Source organism: Antennarius striatus, chromosome 12 (genome assembly GCF_040054535.1).
Source record: "Antennarius striatus isolate MH-2024 chromosome 12, ASM4005453v1, whole genome shotgun sequence".
Taxonomy (NCBI): domain Eukaryota; kingdom Metazoa; phylum Chordata; class Actinopteri; order Lophiiformes; family Antennariidae; genus Antennarius; species Antennarius striatus.
Genome location: NC_090787.1, coordinates 6320253 through 6339987, shown reverse-complemented (window position 1 = coordinate 6339987; position 19735 = coordinate 6320253). Strand labels below are relative to the sequence as shown.

General features: G+C 47.8%; 1 protein-coding gene across 11 annotated transcripts in view; it reads left to right on the top strand.

The window, feature by feature from the left end:
• Positions 1-19735, top strand: part of LOC137604872 (titin-like) — a 199834-nt gene that overhangs the window by 38636 nt on the left and 141463 nt on the right. For 8 of the 11 annotated variants that reach the window (XM_068329062.1, XM_068329063.1, XM_068329064.1 and 5 more), the window contains 7 exons: positions 393-4199; positions 4894-5172; positions 16573-16851; positions 17116-17403; positions 17608-17886; positions 18291-18572; positions 18917-19195. In XM_068329062.1, the coding sequence (XP_068185163.1) occupies positions 393-4199; positions 4894-5172; positions 16573-16851; positions 17116-17403; positions 17608-17886; positions 18291-18572; positions 18917-19195 (5493 nt within the window). Of the gene's footprint in view, positions 1-392; positions 4200-4893; positions 5173-12811; positions 13060-13146; positions 13426-13507; positions 13796-13881; positions 14161-14380; positions 14663-15824; positions 16104-16191; positions 16474-16572; positions 16852-17115; positions 17404-17607; positions 17887-18290; positions 18573-18916; positions 19196-19735 lie in introns of those variants that run through there. The other 3 variants (XM_068329070.1, XM_068329069.1, XM_068329071.1) reach the window with 2 other exon arrangements.

The window sequence follows — 19735 nt, the reverse complement described above, 5'->3', positions numbered from 1 at the left end:
GTCGATCAGTCCAGAAAGAGAAACGGGGGATGTTGAACCTCATGTTTGGTTAAAGTCGAGTCTTTGTGTCCCGGGCACTTGCGTAAAGGAAATGTTTTTGAGCCAGTTTGCTACACCTGTGGTCAAAATGAGTTCTGGAAGCCGATCAGTGTTTAGATTTTAGAAGCTTAAAGCCTCTCAGAATGTGGGTCAGTACCTCCAGGTTCTAATTTCACTCCGCTTTGGATTTGTAACTTATAAGTGACAAAGATGCTTCTCAAAATATTGCATCAAGTCAATCCATTTCTTTTTTTAAATCACTGACTTAATTGACGCCTCTAACATTTTGTCTTAATATGACAGCTTTTCTATTTTGGATATTGATGTCAGTCTTGCTCAATATTTCCCAACAGAACATCGTAGCACCACCATCACCACTTTGGAGGAACAAGAGGAAACCTACTACACTGGTGTCCAGTTACCAGAGAAAACTAAAACACTTGAACTCAAGCCAGAGTCCAAACGCTACTCTTCGGCCTTAGAGAAGAAAAAAGAAAAGCCAGTTTTCCTCAGCCAGATCTCCCCGGCCGTTGTAACGGCCGGGGAGACCGCTAGCTTTACCGTCAGGGTGTCTGGGCTTCCAAAGCCCACTGTAAAATGGTCTCACAATGGAAAGGTGATAACAGACTCCTCCGTATACAAGATTATGGAGGAACGAGAGGAGTACACGTTAGTAATCACCCAGGTCTCTTCTGAGTATGGGGGTGAGTACTCCTGCACCGCCACCAACAGGCTTGGCCAGACAACATGCACCACCTACCTGGAGGTGAAGAAGCATGATGTTAGCCATGCAGAGAAATGGGTGGAGAAGATGTTCAAGGTGACAGGCCAACCTCCATCGTTCTCAGTTCAAATCCAGCCAGCGAAGTGTTCAGAAGGAGGAGAGGTTTCTTTCCATTACAGAGTTAGTGGTGATCCAGTTCCAGATGTGAAGTGGTTCAAGGGGGCATTCCAAATCCAGGCCAGTAGACACTGTACCCTTGTAGCCAACTCAGACGGGTCTGGCTTCATCACTGTCAAGAGTGTCAAACAAGAAGACAGTGGTCTGTACTCCTGTAAGGCCTCCAACCCGTATGGGGAAGCGTCTTGTAGTGCAGAGCTTGTTGTGCTTAGACGAACCATTTCCAAAGAACAGGAACAGGTGACAGTGGTCCAGAAGAAAGGCTATAATGTATCAGTCACGGAGCAGGCAACAGAGTCCCGGTTGTACCAAGTTAGCCTCCCAGGCCAGGACAAAGCTAGACCAGATCAGATGGTTTACACCATTGGCACAGAAGATCGGCAGATCATTCCCAGTGAGCAAGTGGGGTCCCTTAAAGAACTAGATATTTCTGCTGCCACTCTTTATCGTGAGCAGGTCACCCACCAAGCAGCTGTTCTTCAGTCCCATGAGATAGAGGAGAGAGTGTCCACTGTTCCCACCCGGCCACCACAGGTTTCAGCAGTTCCTACAAAACAATTTCATGTGGCAGCATTCACATCATCGGTTGAAGAGAGTCAGGATTTCACAGAGCAGCACTGTAGTCGCATTCAGAGTCCTGAAGTCATTGAACTTCAGGCAGAGAGAGAGAAGAGGTCGAAAATAATGTCAGCTCTAGCAGAGGAGCTCACTCCCCTTTCTACTGTCAGCACAGAACCTCTGGCTGACAGAAGGTCTGCTGCTGTTAGGCCCTGCTCAGAGCCCAGACATCAGGTGAGTGGACATCAGGTCCAGTCCCAGCTATCCATCTTGAAAGAGCAGTCCCAGGACATCCCCAAACCTCAAGAGGAGACCAGCTACAAGGTGAAGGAAGGTGTGAAGATTTTATACTCTGCTCAGTCTGCAGAGAAGCGAGTGCTTGCAGATGCCTACGTAACTGAGCTAGCAACAGCAGACTCCGCCATGAAGTCCACGGTGGGGAAAGAGCAGCATCAACCTATAGTGGCTTCAGTCAGTGAGGAGAGGCAGACTCTTTCCAAGGAGACTACTGTCTCCACCCAGAGGGCTGCTGAGGAGACTGCTCAGCTCTGTAAGGATAGAGTGATCAAGGCAGCTATTACTGCTGAGGAGAAGCGAATGCTGCAGGCTGAACCCAGTCAGCAGCTTCCCAGTTTGGACAGTGCCAGGTCCATTCAGCCACAGGTCGAAGGAGAGCAGTTATTGCACCTCCAGGTTCTGACAGACCAGGACCTCCTGCCATCTTTGGCAAGCTTCACCTGTGAGAAACCAGCACCAGAGCAGGCAGGTGCGAGGAAGAGTCCCACTCTGCTGCACACTGTTAGCCAGGATGCGCAGAGGACATTAGTCTTTGAGGACACATCAGAGTTTGAGGCAAAAACCAGCAGCATGACCATCCTGCCTCAGAAGGAGGCAGCGACTCTGCTGCATCTCCAGTCCACTCAGCCTCTGGAGGCTCTGCCCAGAGAGGGCATTCTCACACTGGAGAAGCCAGACCACCAGGTGGCAGCGCCCAAACAGGAAAAAACACGGAGATATGTTGCCATCTCAGATGAGAAGAGGGAGCTCACTGCAGAATATCACACCGAGTTGGATTTGTCTGTCACTGGCACACAGTCTCAGCTTCGATCTGAGCCCAGGCCTCAAAACATTCTTCAGCTCTCCTTCCAGCCCATGCAGCTACCAAAGGAGACACCTGTGACTACCGATGTCAAGAAGCAACGAGCTTTGGTGCAGAAGGAGGATCGCTTGGATGTATTGCAGGTCACCACAGTGATGGACAGTCAGGCCATGGTGGAGGGTCACACTGAGAGTCTTATAGATGTGGATAAATTCTCCTGCCAGACAGCAATAGAGTCCAAAGTCCCCACTGAGTCCATCCAGATCGAAGAGAAGGAGACCTCTACAGAGAGCAGTGTCCTCCTCAAGGCAGCGGAACAGGACTACGCTGTTCAGATCCAGGAGGGCCAGTCAGTCAGGCAGTCCATAGTGATGGATGAGAAGCGATTGCTCACTGGTGAACTCCTCAAGGAGACCACCAAGTCTGAGTCCACCAAAGTAACCCCCAGCATACAGCCCAATGTGTCTGCTATGGCGTCAGAACTGACTGACAACGCCACCCTTCCTAAAGAGATGTCATTTGTGATCCACATCCCCAAACCACTGAGTCTGAATGTGCGGCGTCAGCTTCGAGACTGCCTCCACGCTGCTGTGGCCACCGACCAGCCTGTGCTCCTGGCTGAGGTTGCAAAACGCTTACAGGCTGTGGATATGCAGGAGGTCAAGGTTCAAAAAGAGCCAAAACAGACCATGTTTACGTACCTGATCACAACCGCAGGCGCCCCCATGGAGATCACTCTGACAGTGGAGGGTCAGTATCCTCAGACAGCTGACTTCAGAACTGAACTCCAGGCAGCTTTCCACTCCATTATATACCAAGATGCAAATGTTCTGACTTCAGATCAGCCAGGCACCATGCAGCTGGACAAACCTCAAAGGGCATACGTCACCTCGGCACGGTCCAAACAGGTGATGTCACCAATGGTTGAGATGGTGAACGTGGCAGAGAGTGCAGTGGGTTTCACGGCCATGAAGTCTCAGGCTGCTGCACTCAAGACTGAGTCTAGAATGACTGTTGAGTGTGCCTCAGCTGAGAAGCAGGTCATGGTTCAGCAATCATCTGCAGCTAAGATGGAAAAATCTGTCTCATCTCAGGTCACAGTCTCCACTGAGACTCAGATGGTTTTTGAGCATTCAGTCCAGGTGTCCAGGCAGGAGGTGAAGTCAGTAAGCAGGCAGAAAGACGTTGGAGCAGCCGTTGTTACTCCTGCTCCGGTTCCTGCCACTGTCCCCGTCGAGTCGGTGGAGGATACCAGCATCCAGCGGGAGCAGAGGCAGGAGGTGTTCACAGAGGAGATCACCGTCCTGAGGCCGGAGCAGAGAGAAAACCCAGAAATAATCACCTTCCTCGAAGACTCATCTGTGGATGAGGATAGCAAAGTTACCCTTAGCACCACTATTAAGTACGTCACCAAGGTAAACTGGTTTTTCAATGGCGAATTGGTGAAATCTGGCGATGAGTTCAAGTGTTTGAAAGACCACGACACATACACACTGGTTATCAACAAAGTTGAGGACAGGCATCAAGGAGAGTATGTTTGTGAGGCAGAGAATGAAGCTGGCAGGACGACAACATCTTCAAGACTCACTGTGGTCTCAAGAGGTTTGATTCTAGGAACATTAATGTCATTCATTCATTCGTTCGTTCCTTCATTCGTTCCTTCATTCATCCGTTTCCTATGGGACTGACTAATCATTCACTCAAACTGATTCACTGGAGGCCTCATGGGATTGTTCACCTGTCACCCTGACCTGTATGTTCATTTCATAGCTCAGCATGAGCCCCTCCTGAAGCCACTGGATGGCGCTAACTCACCGTGTCTGGTTTGCCTCACATCATTGCTTGAAGACCAGGACTGTCACAGTCATGAAATCTAGCTTACTTTAGCTCCAATTTAGCTTTGACTAAAATGGTTGTGACAATCCTGGTCATACGTGACTCTCAGTGCTTTTCTGTGTTCCTATGGTTTGTCCATTTCCTTCAGGACCATTCTCTCCATATCTCCAGTGTCTTTATGTATGCATCCAAGCCTACACAACTTTCCCTTCTTCTTTATTTTAGCGTGAACCCTAGCCCCATGACAATCATGTTCAATGGCATTGTCTTCTCTCAAGCAGCATTCTGGGAAACGTTGAAACCATGGGGCTAAAGTTCCTGCTCTCTTTCTCCCTTACAGTCACTGCTGAATTTCCATTGTTGTACATTCCACCATTCCTGTTCATGATCTTTTTTTTCACAAGAGTTTCACAGATGACATTCCTAACATTTATATTTTGGTTTCTCTGCATATGTTCAGTGCCACCGGTGTTCAGGCAAAAACTTCTCCCTCTGGATATAAACATTGGCAGTAATGCCAAGTTTGAATGCGAGACAGCGGAGGCGCCTAACATTGTCTTCAAATGGTTCAAGTCCAGCATCGAGATCAAACAAAGTGACAAGTTCAGGATTGTGAGCCAGCACAGCAGTTCGTCGCTGGAGCTCTTGAACCCGGTCAAAGCCGACAGCGGTGAATACACCTGCAGAGCGTCCAACCAGCATGGCACCGCTAGCTGCTCAGCCACGCTCACCGTCACAGGTAAGAACCAGTGGGACTCTTGGGCATCATGTTTTTGAGAGAGAGAGAATTATGTACAACCTTTCACCGCAATTGCGATGGTGCAACATCGAGGATGTGATCATTTGTGTATAAAATGGATCTGACAAGCTCAGAACGTTGAGATTGCAGTTTAGTTGATTTTTAATAAATTGATCAACTTCTGAACATTGTTTTGTGTGCCTGCTCTCCATAGAAATATACCCACCACTATTTGTAATGAAACCAGATCCAATGACCTTGTATGCGGGCAAACAAGCTGTGTTGCAGTGTTCACTCACCGGATCCTCACCCATGGACGTTGTCTGGCACAAGGACAACATAGCCATCTCATCTGGAGGGAACTATGTCATGAAATGTGAAAAGAACAAACATTCCCTTCAGATTAAGAGTCTTGAGCTGGCTGACCAGGGGGTCTACCTCTGCAAGGCCTCCAACAGTATTGGCATGGCTACCTTTACCACAGAGCTCAAGGTTATCAGCAAGCCCAGCTTTGTTAGGGTCATTGAGCCGTTGTCAGCCGCCGTCAATGACCTGCTGCGGCTGGAATGCCAGGTAGATGAGGAGACTGGTGTGACCGCCGTCTGGACCAGAGATGGCAAAAAAGTCCACCCAAGCATGGATTGTAAAGTGTCCTTTGAGGACAAGGTGGCTGTTGTTGAGATACCCAAGTCTAAAGTGAAGGACTCTGGGAAATATGTTTGCACAGTCACGAATGAGGCTGGGACCTCATACTGTGAGGCTGTGGTGACAGTTCAAGGTAAGAGCTTCAGGATGATTTTCTGGGAGCTTAAACAGCACAAAGTTCTTGAAATGAGCCGGTTGGCTCCTTGAAGCCAACTGTTTGCTGTAACATGACACACTGTCTACGTCGCTCTTCTTTTTGCAAACTGCATGTCCGTTGATGCGATTTCTTCTGCTTGCCTTTTTCTTTTCTTTTGTTTATTTTTTAAATCTTACTGTGTTTGAACTAAAACCTTGTTTCAGAGCCTCCAAACTTTGTCAAGAAAATGGAACCTAAGTTTACTTGGAAACAAGGTATAGCGGCACGCCTACAGTGCACTGTTAAAGGTTCGCCTGAACTTCACATCCACTGGTTCTGGAATGAAAGAGAACTCAGTGGTGGAGAAAAATATAAGACATCTTTTAAGGGTGGAGTTTCCACTCTGGAGATCATGAAGGTTGAGGTCACAGACAGTGGGAGCTACACCTGTGAGGTGTCAAATAATGCTGGCAGTGAGAGCTGCAACACCCTTATTGCTGTTAAAGGTTTGTCATCGATTGCACTGACTTTGCATTCACTGCTAACGTAACACACCTTTTGTAGCTGACATCTTTACTCTACACACCCAGAACCACCGTTCATTAGGGAGGAACTGCAGACCGTTGAGGTGGTGAAGGGAACAGCAGCTCAGCTGGAGTGCAAGATTGCAGGAACTGCTCCCTTTGAAATCAGCTGGTTAAAAAACAAGAAGGTCGTCACCACCGATCAGAAATATAAAATCATCTCCCAAGATTCTTTATCAAGGCTGGAGATCCATCCATTTGAAAGTACAGATGTTGGAGATTATCAGTGTGTTATATCAAATGATGTGGGGAGAGTCACCACTAAGGCCATGGCTAAACTAAAAGGTTAGTGACCTCAAACAGATTTAGTCTTGTACTCCAGGCTCAGTTCTGAACACATTATATGCTTTTGTAGAGCCACCAACCTTTACAAAGAGGGTTGAGAGTGCTACAGCTGTGTTGGGAACTGCAGTCAAACTTCAGGGAACCGTTAAGGGCTCAGCACCCATCACTGTCAAATGGATGAAAGACTCTGAAATACTGAGAGATGATGATCCAAACATAAAGATGGTCTTTGAGGGCAATGTTGCTTGCTTGTTGATAACAAGTGTCGCCATCAGCCATGGAGGCAAATATTTGTGCCAAGCTGAGAACGAGGCTGGTCATCAGAGATGTGAAGCTTCTCTGACGGTGCAAGGTCAGATGATACCCTCCATGCTCTACAATTTATTTATAGGTCTTTGGGTCTTAAAGTTTAGAACTTTTTAACCGATGAGTGTATTTGGTTGCCAGAACCTGCCCGAATCATAGAACCTGCAGAATCCATTAGTGTAACTGCAGGAGATTCAGCCACACTGGAGTGCACCATTTCAGGAAGCCCAGACCTGAAAATCAAGTGGTTTAAAGACGGAAAGGAGATGATCAGTGGCCGTAAATACAAGATCACCCTGAAGGACAACGTGGCCACCATGAAGATCCTCACGGCAGAAAGAGGAGACACGTCCGAGTACAGGATGGAAGTGTCAAATAAAGTCGGGAAAGATCATTGCACATGCTCAGTCACTGTTCTGGGTTAGTCCTTGGTCCTTTAATCATTAACGCTGGATAATAGTTTTAGAGATGATGAACAACCAGTCTTACTCTAATTACCTTCTCACATGAAAAATACACAGCTGCTGATTTTGTTAATTACAGAAGTGTAATCTTTGACTAAGCTGCATGGGTTTCCTTTAGTTCAGGTGTTTTGTCTTGAAGACATTTGAAGACTGTTTTAATCAATTAGATGTTTTTCTTCAACCAGATCGGATAATGCCTCCGACTTTCATTAAGTCCTTGAAAAGAGTTGATGGGTTCCTTGGTAATGACATATCCATGGATTGTAAGGTGTCTGGGTCCAAACCCATGACCATAATCTGGTTCAAGGATGACCAGGAGATCACACCAGGATCCAAACTGCAGCCTGAATTCAAAGACAACTCTGCTACACTGCAAATTCTGGGCTTGGAGAAGTCTGATTCTGGAGTTTACAAATGCAGAGCCTCCAATTCAGCAGGCGTGAAGGAAACCAGCGGCACGCTCTATGTGAAAGGTTGTGAATGCTTGGCTGTGTTTCCTCTGGTGTGTGCAGGCTGTACATGCTGTCATGCTAACATGAAAAAAAAACTTTGCTTATGGTCCTCAGAGCCCCCAGTGTTCACAGAAAAACCAGATAAACAGGATGTGACCCCAGGAAACACGGTTTCCTTCAGAGCAAGTTACACTGGAACGGCTCCGCTAGCTGTAAAGTGGTTCAGAGAAGACAAAGAGATTTTAACTGGGGGCATATATTTCATAAAGAAGGATGCATCTTCAAGTTCTTTGGAGCTGCACTCAGTGAAACCTGGTGACTCTGCCAAATACACCTGTCAGGTGTCCAACGATGCAGGGAAGGTGGACTGCACCGCCGTGCTCTTTGTGAAAGGTGCCTGAAAGCTGCTTGACCTCGTGCTCACGGTGACACATGTGTGATATCCTCGGTCTCATTGTGAATGTTAACCTCTTCTCCCAGAACCTCCCGTGTTCACGAGGAAACTTGAGTCCACCAAATTGGTCACCTGCCGCGACTCAGCCCGGCTGGAATGCAAAGTGACAGGAAGTCCCACCATCAGTTTTAAGTGGTTGAAGGACGGGATGGATATCAGCTCCAGCCCCAAACATAGAGTGGCTGTGACTGAGTTGGAGGCATCCCTGGAGATCATGGGCTGTTCCGTGGAGGATAGTGGGGAATACACGTGTGTGGCTTGGAGTGAGGCTGGTAGTGACCGCTGCAGCAGTGCAGTTACAGTCAAAGGTTGGTCTGGTTTATTACAGCCATAGGTGTCCTGTACAGATGCCTGAATATTGAAGCTTTTCATAGGGAAACACTGAGGATGTGTTGTGTCCTAAGGTTCAAGAAATCTTTAACTTCACCAACTCCTGCTAGTATGACTTCGCCTCATTGTTGATTTTATCACCATTTTCTTCTAGAACCACCCGTGTTTGTTCGTAGCTTGGAGTCTAAAGATGTGGTGAAAGGGTCTGAGCTGATGTTAGAGGGCCAGGTCTCCGGCTCCGCCCCATTCAGTGTCTCTCTGTATAAAAACTCCAAGCCGGTTAGGAATGACAAGAGACACCGGATCACGGTGAAGGACGACCTGATAGTCCTGCAGGTGCTGCCGGTGGAGGCGGGAGATGTGGGTCTGTACCAGTGTGCTGTGGAGAATGAAGTGGGGAAGGCATCCTGTGAATGTCAAGTAACACTAAAAGGTTTGTTGAGGTGTAATAAGCGATTTTAAATATACTCCCTGCTTATGTGTGGATAGCAGTGTATACCTAGTATCGATTCCTGGAGCTCAACAGATGTTTTCATGTTTCAAGCTTTGGTTTCAGACGACTTCACTGAAGTCAAATCCAGCAATGTCTGTTGAAATTGTTCTTTACTTTGTAGAACACAAAACACACCAGACTGGTGTGGATAAAACAACATTTTATTCAGTTGTTCCATGCTTTGAACATTTATCCATAATGTCCATAATGCATCAGGTTCAGCTCATCGTCAAAGTAAATTTTACAAATTAAACCTTCTTCTCCAGGCTTGTAGACTAAAGGCTGCTAATCATTAGCAGTGATGCTAGTAATGCCCATATACTTTGTTCTTGTAGAGCCACCATCATTTGTACAAAAGCTGCAGAGCGTCAGTTCTTTGGTGGGCACTGAAGTTTCCCTGCAGTGTGTTCTGAAGGGCTCTCAGCCCATGAGTGTGTCATGGATGAAGGACAACCATGAAGTCAAGGAGGCTGAGCACATTCTGATAACGTATGAGGACAGCACCGCGCTGCTGCGCATCTCCAACATACAGATCATTGATGGAGGCAAATACTTGTGCCAGGCCCAGAACCAGGCTGGGAGTCAGACCTGTTCTGCTGTACTGACAGTCAAAGGTTGGTTCAGACATTAAAGTAAAGCAGTCCCTGGAACACATGTTTCAAGGGAAGATTCAGAGCATTCTTATCAACATGTAAACAATGTACAAACTTTATTAAACTCATCATCTTATGGGATCATTTGTGTGGTCTCACAAACTGACGAGGATGCATTAGAACCGTCTTCAGTTTGAGTTTCAGTTTGAGGGTCTTTACTAACCAGTCTTGTTGGTGTCTCAGAGCCAGCCAAGGTGACAGAGGAGGCCAAGTCCATCAGTGTGACTCAGGGGGATCCGGCCACACTGGAGGCCAGGTTCTCTGGCACCAAACCAGTGAAGGCAAGATGGCTGAAGGCCGGCAAGGAGTTGGCCTCCAGTCTCAGATATAAGATCCATCAGACAGACACCAGCTCCGTGCTGAAGATCCTGAAAACTGACAAGAGTGATGGCGGTGAATACATCTTTGAGGTTTCCAATGATGTTGGCAGAAGTTCTTGTGAGGCCACGCTCACCATTCTTGGTCAGTGAAGTGTGAGAGTGCATTTGACATTAGTGTTGTGGTGAATGGTGATTCGGTTCATTTCACGTTAGCCTCTCACCCTTTTTGATCCGTGTTAGATCAAATAATTCCACCTGCGTTCACGAGGAAGCTCAAGCAGACAGAAGGGATTAAGAGATCATTTGCTCATTTGGAGTGTCTGGTTTCTGGTTCTCTGCCAATCACCATCCGATGGTATAAAGATGAGAAAGACATCCAGACTGATGACAAACACAAATGCAGCTTCTTTGAGAATGTTGCTTTTCTGGAAATCTCTGATCTTGACACTAAAGATAGTGGCAGCTATACTTGCATCGCTACAAATAAGGCAGGAATGGTCCAGTGCTCTGGGATCTTGTTCGTGAAAGGTTTGAACTCATTTCTTTTAATGTAGTTGCACAGCTCTAGTATTTTTGGCATTTGTTCAACTTTCACAAGAACTCATTTGCTTCTTTCTTTTAGAACCGCCATGTATTCTTGAAAAGCCTGAGTCCATGAATGTATTGCCTGGTTCAAAGGTTCAGTTTAACGTCCTGGTCTCTGGGACCCCGCCGCTGACCACCAAATGGTTCAGGAACAAGAGAGAGATTGTTTCCAGTGGCGACTACTCTGTGGTCAAAGACAACACCGCCACCTCACTGGAGCTCTTCTTTGCCAAACCCTCAGACTCTGGAGAATACGTCTGTGAAATTCACAATGATGTTGGCTCCACTTCCTGTCAGGCAACACTGTTTGTCAAAGGTTCTCACTCTTTATATGTGATTAGTTGTTGAATGTTTCCATCCAGGTGATCTCAAGGGTGTTTGGACTTTAAATTAGGTTCTCCTTATCATTCATTTTCTGACATTTTCATACCAACCATGTTCCTCTTTAGTGACAGAATAGTGTCAGTCACACATCCAGTGAGCAGTCATCCATCTACCCACCTTCCAACCTCTCCATCTGTCCATTCATACCTCTGTGTTGTTGTAAGACAGGTGCTGGCGTCAGCAGACCAATCAGGTATCCAAACACTCCTCTCTCCAGTAACCGTTTCCACTGCTTCCTTAATGGCCCAGAGTTGTTTTCAGTCTGGTGCAGATCCATAGTCCTGTCAGCGGGTTCTTCAACAGGGGGCCCCAAGGAGGAGTTTAGGAGCTGTGGTTCCAATCTGAGGTTCCCCCTTATAGCTTAAAGAGATAAGAGGATGTGATGTCATAACCAGGGATGTCATTCAGCCTCTGGGGACCAGCATCTCCTCACGAGCTCAGAACAGTAGACCAAGGTTGTGTGTAGATTCTGAGGTTTGTCATCAGCTCAATCTGAACCGTTACCATCATGACTGCTGACGCCACAGCAAAGCGTTTCACTGACACTGGAGTCTCTTTTGGATGGAAACATTCAATCAACCTTCTGGAGGTCAGAATATTTCCCCTTGTCTGAGCAGTGGTTGCATGTATAATTGTATCTTTTTCCATAGAACCACCTAAGTTTACCCGGACCCCAGCCCGTGTATCTGTGGTCCGTCCAGGTCAGAACAAAGTGTTTGAGTGTCAGGTGACCGGCACACCTGAGATTGACATCTACTGGTTCAAGGAGGGCTCTGAGATTTGCCTCAGCGACCGGTACAAGGTGGCCTACCTTAACTCTGTGGCCACCTTGGAGGTGTGTGGGACCGACGTTAAGGATAGTGGGCTGTACTACTGTGAGGCTCGCAATGAGGCCGGCAGTGAGAGCTGCAGCATGGAGCTCAAGGTCAAAGGTTAGTTCTACAAGATAACATGATGGCGTTTGACTTCAGAGCAGCGTAAACAAAAAATTTTATTATAAAAATCATTTTTTATTCGATTAACAAATATAAATGTCCTTAAATCAGTGGGAACCATCAGTTGCATGACTGCAACAGTCTGTCTGAGGCTCTTAATGTTCAGGAAACAGCAGAACTTTCTTTATGATAACAGTTTGCTTCCTCTTGCCTCAGAACCACCATCATTTGTGCGAGAGCTGACTCCAGTCGATGTGGTGAGAGGTTCCAGCATTTGCTTTGACTGTCAGATTGCTGGGACAGGTCCATTTGAGATAACATGGCATAAAGATGCGAAAGAGGTCAAGCCCAGCTCTAAACATGGCTTCTCACAAATGACTGACACTGTTGGTCTGGCTGTGCACAGATGTGATAGTGTAGATGTGGGTGAATACCAGTGTACTGTCACCAATGAGGTGGGAAGCTGTGCTTGTAAGACCACGCTAAGCCTGAAAGGTTGGTCCAGTGTTCTACCTCCACATTTCATATTCAGAGGTGGTAAGAGGCCGTTTCCTGTAACATGTCCTTGGTTTTCTTTTATAGAACCGCCTACTTTTACCAAAAGGATTGAAAACTCAGTCACTGTTTTGGGTAAAATGGCGGAGTTTCAGTGCATTGTGAAAGGTTCTTCAACACTCTCTGTACAGTGGCAGAAAGATGAGAACTGGATTTTGGAAGACTCAAAGTTTGAGCGAACATTTCAGAACAACGTGGCTACTCTCAGGATTCCTGCCTGTGAGGTGACACACAGGGGTAAATACGTTTGCCAGGTGGTCAACGAGGCTGGCCAGGATAAGTGCTTTGCCATCCTGGAGGTTCAAGGTAAAGTGGAGCCGAACCGGCGGTAAATGGCCACTGCCCTCGTTTGGTTGAACGTCTGTGAACCTTTGACTTTATTCTGCCTTGTAGAGCCTCCTCAGATCAGAGACAAACCTGAGATGATGAAGGTTACGGTTGGAGATCCGGTCAGTTTGGACTGTAAAGTTACAGGTTCCCCTGAGCTCAAAGTTAAATGGATGAAGGATGGCAGAGAGTTGCAGTCCATCAGGCAGCACAAGCTGCTGTTTGAGAACAACATCAGCAGCCTGAAGATTCAGTCTGCTCAGAAAGAGGATGAAGGACAATATGTGTTTGAGGTGGCAAACCACATCAGCTCCTGCACCTGCAAGGTCGCAGTGGTAGTACTAGGTTGGTGGAAACAAGCTCCTGTGGTCCAGGGCCCAGAGCTGAACCCCATCTAACTGCTGTCTCATTATTCCTTTGGCCACAGAACAAGTCATTCCACCCAGCTTCATCAAACCTCTGGCAGACATGCAGGAGATTCTGGGCTCCTTTGTTCAGATCTGCTGCAAAATCTCCGGTTCCCTGCCCATCTCTGTGGAGTGGCTGAAAGACGGTCATAAAATCTCTAGTGGTGTGAAACACAAACTGCTCCAGCAGGACAATGCCGTGTCCCTGGAGATGGAGCAGCTGGAGCGATCCGACACAGGCTCGTACTCCTGCAGGCTGACCAATGCAGCAGGAAGCTGTGAATGCAGCGGAACCCTAAGGGTCAAAGGTTGGCCCGTGTTCTCAGACATTATTGGTCATTGACGGTAAACCCCAGGTGAGCCCCCTTTAACCCATCCATCTTGCTCCTGTCAGAACCTCCAAGCTTTGTGGTCCTGCCTGAGTCCCAGGCAGCTCTGCCCAATGCCACCATTCGCTTCAGAAGCTCCTTCCAGGGCACACCACCCTTCACTGTCAGGTGGTTCAAGGATGACACCGAGCTCCTGACCGGGCCCACCTGCTTCACCAACGTGGATGGGCTGGCCTGCTTCCTGGAGCTCTCTTCACTTGGTGTTGCCCACAGTGGACTTTACTCTTGTCAAGTCAGCAATGATGCTGGCTCTGTACGCTGCAGCGCCAACCTGAGGGTCAAAGGTTAGACACTGATGCTACTCAGGCTGGTGTCAGCTTCATGCTACCTTCACGTGTTCATATCAAGCTTGTTCATTGCTGTAGCTTCTGAGTGTGAAGTGTTTTGTGTCCGTCCTGCCTCTGCCACTAAAGCATCATAGGCAGCTCATCTCCACAGCTTCACTCACCTTCAACCTGCCCACAGTTTTTCAGGACCTAACGTCTCTGTATTCTGACTTTACAGAACCTCCTGAGTTTGTGCTGAAACTCCCTGCTGCTAAATTTGTGAAGCAGGGCGACTTGCTCCGACTGGAGTGCCGAGTCAGTGGCTCGGAGCCGTTAAAGGTGACCTGGTATAAACACGACACCAGCATCAGGGACGGGGGGAACTTCAGCACCTCTTTTGCTGACTCACTCGCCGTCCTGGAGCTGCTGTCCAGCAGCGCTGATGATGATGGGGTTTATACGTGTGAAGCTCAGAACGATGCTGGTAGTGTCAGCTGCAGCACCACACTGAGTGTCAAAGGTCAGCCTCCTCTGAGGGCCCTCTGAGGGGTCACTGCTGAAAGCTGAAACACGGAGCGTGTGGAACGTGATTTAGACGCGTGCAGAGAGTCAAGGGTCAGCATGGTGTATTGATGTTGGACAGGAAAACAGCATGTCACCTTTGGCCTCATGGGAAATGACAAACTGTCCTGAAGTCACTTCCTGTATGCTATGACATTTTGACATTGACATGTCTGAGAGGCTGCAGCCAAACACTTCTGAAAAACTAGTTCAAAGCACTAATGTATTCTACATCTGGTATATCACACCCAGGAATTTATTCTATATATTACATCACACACAGGATTTTATTCTACATATTACACCACACCCAGGAATTCTTTCTACGTATTATATCACACACAGGAATTTATTCTACTTATTACATCACACATAAAAATTATTTAAAGTCAGGCAGTACAACAGGTAGTACAACACAGGCAGTACAACACATACAGCACAACACAGGCACAACACAAGCAGTACAATAGGCAGTGCAACAGGCAGTAAAACAGGCAGTACAACAGGCAGTACAACACAAGTAATACAACACAGGCAGGACAACACAGGCAGCAGAACACAGGCAGTACAACAGGTAGTACAACACAGGCAGTACAACACAGGCAGTACAACACAGGCAGTACAATAGGCAGTGCAACAGGCAGTACAACACAGGCAGTACAACTGGCAGTACAACACAAAGTATAAAATAATACACAAAATACTTCTCTAAAGTGAAAAGATCTCTAGTACAAACATCATAGGGACCCTGGAACAAAAGAACATGCTTTTTCCTCATAGCTTCTTATGACCATGAGGAGGGGTGGGCAACATCCTGTTATTGTGGCCTTAGGCCTATGGAAATTGCACATATCCCTCTTTCATAATAGAAAGTCATGCTGACCTTATAGACCCATCCTGCAAAACAAGTTCCTTAAAAGTCATCTTACACAATGCATTATGTAAGACAGATCATTTTACAATGGTTAAAATCATTCTACCACACCACCATCTCACCTGTAGCTCCACCATCTCACCATAACTCCACCGTCTTGTGAACACGTTACTTGTTTCAGCTTTCAGATTTGTTGATGGCCTCTTTCCGTTGTCTAGCTGCTAACGGTCTGTTAACCTTCTCGTAGAACCTCCGTACTTTATCAGGGTCCCTCCACCCGCTGACGGGCTGAAGGGTAAGGATGTGAGTCTGTACTGTGAGATGAGCGGCACACCTCCATTCCAGATCGCTTGGTTCAAAGACAGGAAGCCTCTGATGGAGAGCAGGAAGTATAAGATGTTGAGTGAAGGCAAGTCAGCTACGCTGCACCTGATTGGACTTGAGCCCTCAGATGCCAGCAGCTATGAGTGTAAGGTGTCCAACAGCGTAGGGAGCGACACCTGCAGCATATCTGTGAACCTGCGAGGTCAGTGGACGTCCTCCATCATGTCAGAACTCAGACCACCTGTCCCCACCCTGACTTTCCCTTCTACGCTGTTCTGTCCTCTCCTCAGAGCCGCCATCCTTTGTGAAGAAACTGTCCAATGTGACAGTGGTACTGGGAGAGGAGGTGACCCTTGAGGCCACTGTTAAAGGCTCTGAACCCATCACTGTGTCCTGGGTTCAAGATAAGGATCACATCCTCAGGGACAGTGACAACAGAAGAATCACCTGTGAGAACAACAGTGTTGCTCTGAAGGTGATTCAGGCTGACGCCACCACAGCGGGCAGATACACCTGCCAGCTCCGAAACGATGCTGGGAGCGCCGAATGTTTCGCTAACGTGACCGTTCTAGGTTTGTAGCCGTATAGTTCTCTCTTTCTCGGCATGACCACTGTTCATTCTGTCCCTGCAGGGTCGTCACATTCATTGTGTTCTCCTCTACTCATTCCAGAGCCCGCTAAGATCGTGGACAAACCCGACGCTCTTAGCGTGACGGCCGGGGACATGGCCGCCCTCGAGGTCAAAGTGTGTGGAACCCCAGAGCTCACGCCCAAGTGGTTCAAGGACGGGATCGAACTGGCCTCCGGGAGGAAGTACAAGATCTCTTTTTCACGCATGATATCCAGCCTGAACGTGCTCTCTGCTGAGAAGATCGACTCTGGAGAGTATACCTTTGAGATCATGAACGAAGTCGGGAAGGATCTGAGTCGCATTAATCTCACGGTCCTAGGTTGGTGTGTTTCACCTGGGCTGGGTGTTATTGTCAGTGTCAGTGAGACATCAAACATGGTGCTGAAGATGAATCCATAATTTACTTATTTATGCGATTCACAAAATGTAAATTGTTCTGCACACACATAGTCACTGTAGATATTCAGCTGCCAGTGCTCCATTTTGAGTTTCAGAGCATCGTGACTTCATACCCAGCCTTCTGAATGAGGCTATGCCCGTGTCCGCATTAGCCTAATGCACTCCAACATTCTACCCCAAACAGATAAGATCATACCCCCGACCTTCTCCAGGAAGTTGAAAGACTGCAACACAGTTGTCGGACAAGCTGGAGAGATGGAGTGCAAGGTGTCGGGCTCCCCACCTTTTACCACATCCTGGTACCATGATGGGGAGGAGATCCAGAGCGGCCCCAATTACGAGATTTCTTTCATCGACAACAGCTGCACACTCAAAGTGCCCACGCTGAAGCTGTCCCACTCTGGACTGTACAAATGCAAAGCGGTCAACAAGGCTGGTTCCAGTGAAACCACAGCCTCCCTGGTGGTCAAAGGTCAGGATCTCACTCCAGCAAGGCCACATTCACTACCCCACAGAGTCACGTTCTGTTTCCTTTTGACCAGGGTTGAAGGTCCTGAAGGACACTTGAGAGAAAAGTCAACAAAACCAAATGAAACACGTCCTGCTGTATGAGCTTCTCAAATGTTGATGTTCAGCCTCCGCCATGTTTGACGTGTCTTTCTGTCTCTATGCCCAGAACCTCCATCTTTTGTAGTGCCACCCCAGCCGGTGGACGCCATGCCAGGCTCTGATGTGGTCTTCTCGGCCATGGTGAAAGGCAGCGCCCCCCTGAATCTGAAGTGGTTCAGAGGAACAAAGGAGATCCTTCATGCACAGGGATGCCGGTTCTCCCTGAAGGATAACCAAGTTCTGTTGGAGCTGTTCAACGTGAACCGGTCTCACGCTGGAGAGTACACCTGTCAGATCATCAATGATGCTGGGAAGGAGAGCTGCCCAGTCCACCTGACAGTCAAAGGTCAGTACCTCGCCCACCACTACAGGCTCTCTGTGGATCCACCAGCTGCAGCTGCCTCTGTCCAGAGCTCCTACCAGTCCAGGGCTCTCTGCCACCCACTGGTGGTAAAATGACCAATGAGAGCATCGTCCCGTAGAGAAGGTCCAGGATGATTACAGCAGTGATTGAAGAGGAACCGGTTCCTCCCATCAATACATTCTTGTTGTTTAATGACATAGAATATTGTCTTAGATCATTCGTCATGTAGAGCCACCTGTTGACCTGTAATACTCAGCCCCGATATAGGCACTGGTGTGGGTCAGGTCAGAGTCCGTGAGTTGTGCTGTAGGGTAGGGTACTGTCACACATTATGATTCTTGTCAGAAGTGATGGATCCATTAATCTGTTTGGTGTTTGACCCTCAGAGCCAGCTGCCTTCTCTAAGAGGCTAAAGGATGTGTCCGTAGAGAAGGGGAAACCCTTAACTCTGGAGTGTTCCTACAGCGGAACCCCCAAGATCACAGTCAGCTGGTACAAAGACGACCAGCAGATATTTGCTTCGTACAAATACAACATTACGACGACAGAGAGCTCCTGCATCCTGGAATGTCTGAGCACCGACGACAAGGAGGCAGCCGGTCGCTACCGCTGCCAGGTGTCCAACGAAGCCGGACAGGACACGTGTGAAGCAGTGGTGTCTGTCCTCGGTGAGTCGACTCTTCTCTTCAATGATAATCAATGAGCTAATTGTTGGAGTCATGTCATCGATCGCGATGATGACTTTTGAATGCCCTTGTTACCATTAGCCTAGCTTACCTCAGTGGCAGGATGTCTGTGGGATGAGTATTAGCTTCAGCTGTTTATCTAACGGACCGTCAGAACACTGCGCTGTCACAGAGTCATGAGCTCCACATGGAAGCACATCTCAGTTTGTGCGTTCAAACTCTCATACCTGGAATGTATTGTATGAAAACAGAGCAGCTGTGTAGTGTCTCCTTCTGCCAGCAGATTACAGGCTCCTCCTGGGTGATGTCTTGCTTGTGTCTTGCAGAACCAGCCTACTTTGTGGAATCGCTGGAGCCCATGGAGGTGACGGCAGGAGACGCCGTCTGTCTCAAGTGTCAGGTGGCCGGCACACCTGAAATCAAGGTGTCCTGGTTCAAGGCTGATGGGAAAGTCCGGTCCAGCCCCACCTGTAGGCTCGAGTTCTCAAAGGGCGTCGCTAGTCTGAAGCTCAGCAAAGCCACCAAGGCAGACATTGGAGAATACACCTGCAAAGCTGAGAACCGCATAGGCTCCGCGTCCTCCATCTGCAGGCTCAACGTGTTAGGTATGTTGATGAACTTATGTTACCAGACATCAGTTCACTTTGTTCAGTGTTTTCGTCCCGGATATCTGCGTTGTTGTGCGGACAAAACACGTAACCGCAACAAAAAGCCTCATTGCCTGTTGTCTTACGCCATATTGTTCACGTGATTCCTTCTGGCAGATGCACCATGATTGGCTGCGTTCCGAGACTCACAGAACGTGGCGCACTTTTCTTTCATACAAAAGCACTTTAAGCAGTCTATCAGAGTTTGGGTAAAGGTGATTTAATATCAGTATGGGGAGGGTTCATAAACTTTTAGATTACTGTAAATAATAAAAATAAATAGTTTGTCGCTCTATAGTGGAATTTTGTTTTTCACAGGTGGTCCTGGAATGCATTAACCATGAGTAATGAGGGATTACTGTCCCAAGCCCGGATAAATACATAGGGTTGTGTCAGGAAGGGCATCCGATGTGTATCAAACCTATGACTTCCGTACCGGATAGGTCGAGTCGCGGGTTAACAACAACCGCCATCGGTGCTGTTGACCTACAGGGTGCC